Source organism: Corythoichthys intestinalis, chromosome 1 (assembly GCF_030265065.1).
Source record: "Corythoichthys intestinalis isolate RoL2023-P3 chromosome 1, ASM3026506v1, whole genome shotgun sequence".
Taxonomy (NCBI): Eukaryota; Metazoa; Chordata; class Actinopteri; order Syngnathiformes; family Syngnathidae; genus Corythoichthys; species Corythoichthys intestinalis.
In genome coordinates, this window is record NC_080395.1 from 57049903 (window position 1) to 57061827 (window position 11925).

General features: G+C 36.7%; 1 protein-coding gene across 4 annotated transcripts in view; it reads right to left on the minus strand.

Moving 5' to 3' along the window:
* The window catches only part of LOC130916094 (C-Jun-amino-terminal kinase-interacting protein 1-like), a 59945-nt gene extending 49512 nt beyond the window's left edge, over positions 1–10433 (minus strand). The window contains exons 1-3 of one of the 4 annotated variants that reach the window (XM_057836531.1): positions 10289–10399; positions 5098–5280; positions 3567–3623 (exon numbers count right to left, since the gene is read on the minus strand). In XM_057836531.1, coding sequence (XP_057692514.1) covers positions 3567–3622 — 56 coding nt within the window. In that variant the 5' untranslated portion in view covers position 3623; positions 5098–5280; positions 10289–10399. Of the gene's footprint in view, positions 1–3566; positions 3730–5097; positions 5281–10288 lie in introns of all 4 variants that reach the window. The other 3 variants (XM_057836524.1, XM_057836538.1, XM_057836517.1) reach the window with 3 other exon arrangements.
* Positions 10434–11925: the final 1492 nt, after the last annotated feature.

Here is an 11925-nt window from a genome sequence, read left to right on the forward strand (position 1 = left end):
CACTAACCCCCTCCAAAAAGTTTATGTTTGGAAATAATTTTGAATTTTGTCATGACAGGTGCTCAAGTCAACCCACCACTGAGTGTAGTACAGTGTGCTCCACTGGCAACAAGGAGTAATAGCATTGTGGGAGTGATGTCTCAGCATTTCAGATAAATGTCAAGATTATTCTGAGAGCAGGGATAACATGGGCAACTTGTAGTGTTTGTTCCCCTTCAGCCTTGTGTTAATGGACAGGGCTAAACTTTTCAGTTATGTACAAATGCAATTTATTTGAGTCCACCTAGGCCTGTCGCGATAACAAATTTTAGTGTGCGATAATTTATTTCATAAATTATTGCGATATGCGATATTATTGCACCCCCCCCCAATTAAAAAAAAATAAAAATTACAATAACACTGTGAGAATACAGTATATATTAATAGATCATGTACACCCATTTAAATGCAATAAATGTTTACTCTTAAATTCAAAAATACTTTTTAGGAAAAGACAACAATATTAATACTGCACAGAAACATAGAAGAAATAAAATGTGTTTTTTAAGAAAAATAAAATTCCACTTAATAATTTAAGCATCTCGGCAAATGAAAACGTTTCCCCTCATAGCTTCTGCTATGGCGTTCCATGTGTAATACAGTAGTACCTCTACATACGGAGTTAATTCGCTCCGGGAGCTTGTTTGTAAGTCGAAATGGTCGTATGTCAAGCAGGATTTTCCCATAAGAATACATTATAATTCCAATAATTCGTTCCACAGCCCAAAAACCCACACTACATCCTAAATAAATACTGCTGTTACAATTGCAAATAGCAATTACAAAGAGCAAAACAAATAAAATATGAATTAAAATCAGAATAACAATAATATAATAATAGCAATAATAACAATAATACAGTACAGTACCTGTAATTATGTAACGAATCGGCTTCTAATGTGGCGGACTTTTTTTTAGTGTACCTGAACGCACCGCGGGGCTGACGGTGAGCAGGAGAGCGCTATTTCACTTTCTGTTTCGATCCTGGCGTCAACAGCAGTGGACACTCGGCGAGTTGATGGAATAAATGATTTGAAACCTGACGAAGCTGGCGAATTCTTAGGCGATGTTACCACAATAAGAACTGTCACCTTAATTTATAAAGACTGGCGAACGGAGGGGGACCGCCACACCGGCCGAGATCGGCATTCTACGACCCAGTTCATGGATGCACACTTCTATTTTGCTATCATTAACGTCTTCATTTCAATGGTAAGCGTCACCTTTTCTTTTTTTTTTTTGTCCACCTGCACTAAACTTAAACTGCACTAAACTAAAAACAGAACTAAAATGCATTTTGCGTAGTTGGTAACAAGGAAGCCGAACTTTTAACAGCACGTCAGCCGCACGCGCGCACGCAGGTGCACGCGAGGTGATAAATCGCAGCGGAAAAATTATCGCCTTCATTTTTATTTACCGTGCGATAAATGGAATTATTGCATATTGCGACAGGCTTAAGTCCACCTGCATGTACTGTTTGTTAATCACGTGTGGATGTCATGGCATTCTGTGTGATGAGTTAATGTAAAAATGAAAATATATAATCAGGTGCTTAAATTATTGTGCCCCTTCATGGTTCATACTAAGGAAGTCATTCATCTGTTTGCTCTGTTGTATAATGTGATATATTGAAGATACAGTGCTGCTCAAAAGTTTGTGAACACCCTCAACATTTTGGAATTTTCTATTATTTCAACCTGATTTCCTAATCAATCAATTCAGTAGTTTTTTTTTGTTTTTTTAACAGTTGTGTTGTCGAGACTAAATTAAAAAGAGTTTTCATCAACTGATGTAGGTGCAAAATTGAACTGTTTGGTCACAACCAAAACCGCCATGTCTGGCGAAAAGTCAACACTGCATACCACCAAAAGAACCTTCTCCCAACAGTGAAGCATGGAGGTGGGAATGTCAAGATCTGGGCTTGCTTTTCATCCTCAGGACCTGGACAAATCCACATAGTCCAGGGAATCATGAATTCTGAGGAATATTGTCAAATCCTAGAACATAACCTGACGCCATCTGTTTTGAAGTTAAAGCTTGGCAGAAGGTGGATCATGCAACATGATAATGATCCAAAGCATTCCAGCAATACAACCAAGGAATGGCTGAAAAAGAAGAAGATTCGTGTTCTGGACTGGCCCAGTCAAAGTCCTGACCTAAATCCCATTGAAATGCTGTGGCGGGACCTGAAGCGAGCAGTTCATGCCAGACGCCCATCAAACCTCTCTCAACTGACTGCGTTCTGCAAGGAAGAATGGGCAAAAATCCCCCAAAGTAGATGTGAGAGGCTGATTAGTCACTACAGAAACCGTTTCGTTGAGGTAATCTCTGCAAAAGGAGGCGCAATATCCTATTAACTGAAGGGGTTCACATACTTTTGCACACATGATATCTGAGTTTTTCTTAAATCAACCACTTTTGTTAAATAAAGAATGACAATATAACTATTTCTTTTGTTTCAGTCCATTATTTGGAATGTCAGTATTGTGGATTTGGGTATAACTTAACATTTAATAAGGTTATTTTAGTTTTTTTTACAAAAAATCTGACCATCGCTGTGGGGTTCACAAACTTTCGAGCAGCACTGTATGTTCCCGTACAAAATAAATTTCAGTTTTATGAGAGCATCACTTTAAATTCTGGTGGTGGGACATTGCAAAATGATTCCGAAGAAAAAGTTACCTTGGAAATCCTGCCAGCATCATTGATCGAAAACTTTGAGGTACCACTGAAGCATGTAAAGTTTCCTGAAGTAAAAGTAGAATTTTACTGTAACGGTTTATATTGCACTGGCTTGCAAGCACTGAGTTTGTGAGGCAAAGGGACACTTTGAAATTACTTTCGTAACATCTGACACCAGATGCTAATTTAGATGACTATAAATGTTCAAAAAGTACATCGTATTCATGCTGTTCTCTTAGATTGTGTTATGCACCTAACAAAATGACCAACAACACCACAATTCCCTTATGTATGTCGAGCATCATACTAAATAACCTGAACCTGGCATTTACCGTAGTTGTTGAATCATATGCATGTGTACCTGCACCAGTCCCCAATGTTTCACCCCTTTATACTTCAACTAAGAGACTACAGTGGTGCAAGCTGCTTGCAATTCATCAGCTTTGCCCTTTCAAGGACACACTTAGGACCCAGCGCAGGACAGTCCTGTCAAATACTACACATCAACATAAGTCATCGTTTGATGAATGAAAACAAGCCCAACACAGGCCTATTCACACAGTGCTTTTCCCGCCCTTATGCTACTGTCATAACATTATCCACATTAGGTTGTTATGTGCTATAATGTGCAATCCCTTGTCATGCTATTTTTGGTCTGCAGGCTCTACATCTCTTCCTAGGAACACAAAGGCATATGCATGAACGTCCATTCAAGGGCAAGCCTGCCCAGAGCAAAGTCGGCAAATAGGAAAAAAAGCATGTTAAGAGTGGCACACAAACACAAGGTCTCACATCCATGTTGTTGCATGCCAGTACACGCACAGAAAATTTGTCTAGTGTCTTACCATTTTTCCCACTGGTCCTCCATCCAACCCTCTTCTCCTTCCCCTCCTGAGTCCATACTGTAAGTAAGGAGGGCATCCGAAGCCGAGAAGAGGAGAAGGAGCAAGTGCTTTACAGAGGAAAGGAGGGAGGTAGATTGAGGGGGAGGAGCATCAAGGAGAATAGCTGGAAGAAAAGGGTGGAGGTGTGGCTCGTATGGGTCAATCGCAGAAGCGTTAGATTCCTAGCTTGTTCTTGCGTTTGTTGCAGCGAAGAGATGGTGAGGGAATTATTAAGAGCAGAAGCCGAAGCCATCAGAAGGGAGTGTTATCTAATCTGTTCCTGCCTCTCTCTTTCACTCTGCTGTTTACACTGTCTGTGTGCATCAGATTTACTATGCTATGGCAGGAAAATGCTGGCATTAGCAGAATACCCGCTGGACAGAAATCCCAGACAAGAGAAACATTAGCACAATAGGGCACTCCTCTTGCTATGCACCATAGTGATGCTCAATAATTCATGACGCCCATTGATCACGTAAGGCTTGTTCCTCTCTGTCATTCAATGGCCCTTCACATAAGTAAAATACTGTAAATCATTGTAACAGAATATTAGGTTTTAAGGAGTAACCATTATTACTTGAAGTTAAAACGATCTGAAAATAGAGAAAAATATGACACAACAAAAAAGTGGCTCACCCATTCAAACAAATCATGATGTTTGATTTAAAAAAATATATACAGTTAAATGTAGGATCGAAATATTGAGGATTAAAATTTTAGAATATAGAAAATAATGAATTTGTACCGGCATTTAGATATTTAGATTTAATCCTCTTCCCCGTAAATATCTCAGATTTTTTTGACAAAAATGTAAATGTCCAGCCATTTCTTCATAATGCCACTGATTTGGATTTCAATGTATGTATATTATACTGTATTGTAGAAGTTAAGATGAAGTGTTAATTGCCTGTGGAACAAATTACCTTGTAAATTTGCATGTACAATTAAGTTGCTGTCGTGCTAAAGGTTAAAATTTCATTATGAATTTAGAAATTATTTAATATAAATGTTATTGTTATTATTATTATTTTTAAGTAATTTACTTATACATAATTTGTAAATATACATCATTTTCCTTCCTGCCCATAGTCCGCTGGCATGGGCTCCAGCACTCAGGCGACCCTTGTGAGGATAAGCGGTATGAAACATAAATGAATGAACATCATTTCCCCTCACAAAAGTCCCTACTTAAATAAAAAAAAATACACAAAAAAACATAATTTTGGCTCAAGACGTATTTTACTAAATTATGGGTTTTATTTATTGTGAACAATGCCACCTCGATTTGCAGCCATTAAGCAGTCAGCTTCACAGTAATTCATTCATTCATTCATTCATTCATTCATTCATTCATCTTCCGGGCCGAAAGTTCTCACAGGGTTACATGGATACTGGAGCTAATCCCAGCCTATACTATGAGCAGTAGTAGACGGGTTGCTGGCTAATAGCAGGGCACAAGGAGATTAACAACCATTCATTCACACACACATACCTCGGGACAGTTTAGACCAGGAGTCTCCAAGTTATTCCACAAACGGCCACAGAGGGTGCAAGATTTCTTTCCAAGCAAACAAGACGACACGTTTTCACCAATCTTGTGTTTTATGAGTGTAATCACTTGATTGGAGCCTTGTTTTAGCATGCTTGTGCTGGGGCTAACAAGCACAGACCGAATCTAAAAAAAAAAACAATCACAGAAGATGTCACGTAAACGAAATGCAACTCACAACATCTGCTGTCATCAATGTGTTGTTTACAAACAATGATGAACGATTACTGACGTTTTTGTGGGAAAGAATCGAAGAGTAAATGGTTGAGCTGAATGACATGGGAAAAAGATAACATTGTGACTTTTTGGAGGTTTGGGATATATTGCGATACACTGTAAATGCCGATAATAGAACTACAGTAGAATAATTTTCACCAGATAACTTGAATAGCTGTTTGAGATGATTTTGGATGACTCAAAATGACCACAAGGTATTGTTTAACTCAGACTAAGGGGGTTCATCTGTGAACGATGAAGATTGCTGTATACAAAATAGATTATTTAATAGCGGGAGAGAGGCTGTGCGGAACATGGCTTGCTGCTTTTATGAAGAAAAAAAAATGTTTTCGTGTTAAAAAAAAAAGAACAAAAAAAAAACAATTGCACGTACTGCAATGGGACTTTCGCGCATGCGTACATCACAATGGCGATATTCAAATAATATATCGTGCAGGCCTAGTACATAGTGTATTGCTGTGTAAAGTAGTTGTTTTGGAAAAGATAATAAATGGCACAGTAAGTCACATGTATTCACATCAGAGGTGTTGACAAAAGATGAAATGCTGAAATCAAAAGTTACAATGTAGTTGAATGGGAGTTTGCTCTGTTTTGATATCTCCTCCAGTGACAGGTTCAGGTACTGCAGGTTTTTAAGACCATTTTTCCCCACCAGTGTTGCACCTCGCACACTATCGACACCTTCTATTTAAGTAAATTCCATTTTCACTGCGTTACAAAAATAGCCGACTTCATCAATTTTGAAGCATCTATATTTTTCCCGATAGTGAGAGTTAAAAACACTGTTACAAACATGAAATTTGCATTCTTAACAAACGAGTGATGTGCTCCATGCCGAGTAAGGTTCGGCTTTATCAGGTGGAATGTGCAGATGCAGCAGAATTGAGGGAGAGGGAGCGAGAGGGCGGGAGAGAGAGCAGTGGTCATCACAATGAGATGTGCAACTGTAAACGACTGCTACATGCTTCAACAAAGAGCTGCTTTAGATAATTTCTCTAAATTATTGAACCGCACAAATCAAAATAATGAAAGATAACAAAAAAACAATAATGGCTTTATGACCCTTAAAGACCTGCAACATGAAGCAATTATCAGAGAATCCCAAAATTTGAAACATAAGGTCCTAATTAAACCTTTTTTTCAAATTTGTCAAAATAAATGTCAAAATGAATATGTGTAATAAGCGCTCTAATATCTATAACCCTAGCTAAATCCTGTCTTTTTTATCATGGAACCTGCAGATGCATGTGTTGACTTGACATCATTTTTTTTTTCCAAAAAGAAATGTCAAAATTCCGAATTACTCTCAAAATCATGAAATTTTAGGTGTATCAAATGTGATACATTTGGCAATAAAGGACAGTGACTGACAGTTACTGCCAGACGTTGACTGGTTTAATTATAATAAAGTGCAGTGCAAAAGTTTGTGGATCCTCCACATATGTACTTGTTTTCCACAACTGCCAAAGCATATTTTTAGAAACCTTGTTAGATATCTTACAGTAGCTTTTCTCAGAATCCATTAAGTATTCATAGTTTTGTGTTTTTCAGGTGAACAGTATGTAAGTCTTCAGAATACATTATACACACCACTGTACACAATGCAAACAGTACAGAGTACATATTACTGTAGTCCTATAAGTAGATTAATGACAATACTGTAGAATCCAACACCACAAGATCTATTACACACAATACTCATTGAAAACAATGTTCACGGCATTATGTTTTTTTTTTCAATCTACGTACAATATGTAGGCCTCAGGTGTACCCAAGTACGTCCACAATTGCATTAGTGAGCAGACACCCACACGCCTAAAACATGCACATACGCGCACATATGCGTAGGTGCGTATCTGTGGGCCCCACACATATGCACCCTAGACTGTTGTTTTAGAGTGGTCTGTAAAACAATTATAGTAAAATCAGGCCCATAACAATGCCGCCATTTAGTATGTTCATTTGGAACCATCAGCAAACTCCATCCTGATCTGGCTTTATACTGTAGGTGTGATCACATCATTTGGGTCAACTGTCTTCAGTTTTGAGCAGTGTTTAATAAATGACGCCAGGTGTGCTCATTGTGTTCAGGTTTTGCAGCCTGTGGCAAGCATTATTTTAATGTGAGAATTTGAGCAAAGTTCTTTTTCAACGTGTGTTTTAGCAAGGCAAATTGATGTTCAGATTTATGAGAAAGGGGATTGTATTGTATTGTATTTTATGAATTGAGCCTAAATGTGAAATGTGTAACAAATTGGGGCAAGATTTATGAAATATGTTTAGATAAAAGCTTATTTAGTTTAGTGAGTTGGCATTTTGTTTTAGCATTTTGGAAAAACTGTAAATGTAACTTTTCAATATGAAGTATCACATACCATATACTTGTGAATGAGTACAAATAAACCATATTCTGATTTTATTCTTCTTCTTATTATTATTATTATTATTATTATTTTTATGGAAGCAAATCAAACAGACAAATCACCAAGGGTGAAGTAAGGGTGTGAGAGAGGAAAAACAAGGTAACAACATATGGCTTCATTGGGATGAAGCCAACTTTAGGGCTAAGGATTATGCACTAACCCTTCTGAGTAAAATACAACACTGAAAAACGGAGCTAGGGCAAAAATAAACAAACAAATAAATAAATAAACGCAAATTGAACAGATATTTACTTGTACAGGCAAGAGATACGAATGTATCAATGGCAGGGCCCTCAATTGATACAAAATTGGCCAGTAATCCAGAGATACAGTGATCATTAAGATGTGGCTATGCTGAAGCTAGGAATTGGTTACCAAAAGACTGTTGTTTCCAAAATTAGTGTGATGGTAAGTTACTCACACACTGAGTAATAATACTCAGGCAGAATTGTTGCACTGTTTTATTCATTTATTTATTTTTTATGTATTTATTGCGTCATTGTTATGTTCGAAGCACAAGGACAAAATGTATGCATGCATCAAGTCTTTTTTTATTGTTGCTGTCAATATCATACTTTACCATAGATCTATATATGTTATATCTTCCAGGGTCATAAAGATACAGTGCTCAGCAATAAATACCTGTTTGAAAATATTATTAAAATGTCATTTTATATGTACATAAATGGGTTATTGATGATTATGTCGCCATATATCTTATCACTTTGTTTCCAGATCTTATCAAATTGTATGGAAATTGAATCATCATTATCCAAACGTTATAGTATGTCTTTAAATATATTATAGACTACTTTGGCTGAGGGTTGCACAATATTTTATGAAGTCACCCGAGGTGGGTAGAGTAGCCCAAATTTTACCCAAGTAAGAGTAACGTCACTTCAAAATTATATTACTCATGTACAAGTAAAAAAAATATTTGGTTAAATAAATCCTCATGTGATGATAAATAACACTGTTAGTAAGTGCTTATGATGTTTGATTTTTCTTTAAACAGTGGTATTTTTTTTCCTCAGCGCAAAGTTATTGATATGAACCTTTATTATTATACTGTACTAAAACCTATTACATAACCACATTAGGCCAAATAAATGCCCCAAAAAAGAAAAAAATATATCCGGAGAGAGAAAAAAAATGTACAGAAATGAAGCATCATTCGTCCAAAGAGCATGAGTGCCCTCTAGTGGAGAAAACATATTTCCTATTATGAAATATAAAGGATCATATCTCCGGTTTTCCGTGGTCCACCGGTGGCAAATAAGAACTGGGAGAGAGGTTAAAATCCACGCTTTTGAGTCATGTTGACGGCAGCACTCTACGTGAGGCTGGCATGATCATAGAACGGCAAGCTTGTGTCTGATTGGTATAATGGAGTCATGTGATTATTGTTGCAACGTCTCATTGGTGAAACTGGTAGAGCCACTGTTGGTGTCTCTGGCAAAAAAAAAAAGTAAAATGTAATATTGTCGGATAAAAAAGAAAAATGTAACAAGTGTAGCCCACAGTAGTGGAGTAAGAGTACCGTTCCTTCTTCACTCATCTACTTAAGTAAAAGTAAAAGGTACGGTTTCATAAAACTACTATTAGAAATACATTTTTCTCAGTAAGTTACTCAAGTAAATGTAACGGAGTAACTGTAATGCATTACGACCCACCTTTGGAAGTCACAGCAAAGTTCTTTCCTCAAAAAATCTACAATGTTCAAAGTTGAACTATGAGTTCAAGGTATATTTAAAATAATAATAATAATAATAATAACAATAAAAACATTTAAAAAAAAAAAAAAAAAAAGGGGGGGGGGTAATGTGTCGGTTGTCACTGGGGCTCCAAAAATTGTGAATTAATTGTTGAATTTAAAAACAATTACAAGTAGACAGAATGACTTTGTAACAATAAAAAAATGGTTTGGGTTTTAATGGTCTATAAACTTGTGTAATATTAGCAAGAAAATACAGGTGATTGATGCTAGACTTTTGTGTGGTAGTATGCATTTATGTTCTAGTAAATAATCATTTACATTGTGAAAAGGGTGTTTGATAAGTGGTTTGGAAAAATTAATGTCAATAGTCATTATTGATTTAGCAACTCAATCATGCATGCTTCCCAGGTACAGTGAATTTGTATTGCATTGACCAAAGTTGTGCTCTGACCATCTCCTTCCTATATTTTTGGGCTATGAACTATGGAAATTGTGATTTTATTAACTCTGCCTGCTCTGAACCGTTTCCACTTTTTATGCAATGCTGTGGAGCTAAAGATTGAATCTATCGCTTACTGAATTGCTCGTTTTATTCAAAAGCTCCGCACGCAACAACACTTACACAACCAACACAGACTACATCCAGTCGGAATAGATAGCAAAAGAGCCCAGTCCCATGACCACAGTCCTTGCATGTCTCCCAACAACCAAGCCGCTCAGCCCCTTCTTACCGTTTCACATCCGTGAGATTTCTTACCTACAGATAGCTGGAGACTTCACTCCAAGGTTGCGGTCTGACTGCTGGCTGGCATCCCGCTTTTCTCCGTCTGCCATGCCGCTCGGCTCTCATTCCTCCGTTTGAGTGAGCTCTGAGCAGTGAGCAGTGAAACCGCCTGCGGTTCGGACCGCGGCACACCTGAGACGAGATGTAAGATGCTGCCTCTTGGGGCTTTGGTAAAAAAAAAAAAAAAAAAAAAAACGGAAACTACACCATGATGCTCAAACATGTAAAAACATTGGTGACGTTACAGATACCCCTGTAATAGTTTGTAAATATATATATATATATATATATATATATATATATATATATATATATACTGGACTGTCTCAGGAAATTAGAATACACAATATTCTAATTTTTTGAGACAGTCCTGTGTATATATACAGGACTGTCTCAGGAAATTAGAATACACAATATTCTAATTTCCTGAGACAGTCAGGAAATTAGAATATTGTGTATTCTAATTTCCTGAGACAGTCCTGTATATATACACAGGACTGTCTCAAAAAATTAGAATATTGTGTATTCTAATTTTCTGAGACAGTCCAGTATATATATATATATATATATATATATATATATATATATATATATATATATATATATATATAGTGTGTGTGTGTGTGTGTGTGCGTGTAATAAAAAAAATAAATACATGAGTGTGGATTATTCAAAGTGTATTTGATAATGGGTGCATAGTAGTGCAGAACAATCTACACTTTAGTTTAGCTTTATCCTATAAGGATTAATACCATTGCAAACAGCGGCATCATTCAAAATTATGAATAAAATAAAAAATATAAAATTATTATAAATACACAACACGTGTTTGAATCAAACTTTATTCGTAACACAACAGTCATTTAACAGTTATTCAAATAAAACTATAAAAGATCGATCAAATTTTTCCTGGGAACTTAGCAACAATGGTTCATGTCGAAGGCTTGAAATATTTTATCCATGTGCTCAGTACATAGGCAGAGTTTGACTTTTGGGGCAGGGGGGGCACAGCATGTTGATGCCCCCGAAAAGCAGTGTCAGCATAAAATTAACTTACAAAAATATCTATGATAATAAGTTGAAAATGAACGTTTTTTGTTTCCCATCATTCTTGAGGGGAATTCTAAATCAGGCTGCTTAGGACAGCTATACTTTTCGCCAAGATAGTCATACATTGAATATGGTACGCCCGCCGGTGTCGTGCCACTGTAGTTACCCTCGTCAAAAATTGTACCCTATGGGTGGAGCCACTGCGCTTCACTGATTTGCTTGATTTACATGTTTTGGTGATGTAGTTATCTACGAGGTTTTAAAACTTGGCCCATCCATCAAAACGTATATATATTTTTTTCTTCTGTCGTATAACGTAACATCCATACTGAACGTGAAAAAAAGGCAATTTTTTACTGTATTACTCGTAGGATGAGCTATAACTGTAATTCAAGTCCTATATGGAGTTTCTCCAGTTGATATAAACGTAGATGTCCATAATATATAACTGTGGTTCTTTTCTGGCTTCAGTTAATTAAGTTGACATAACTCATGACTGATTTGTGTGTGTGCATGCTCCCGCGGCTAGGGGTTACAATTTTTGCCGGGGTAACTACATT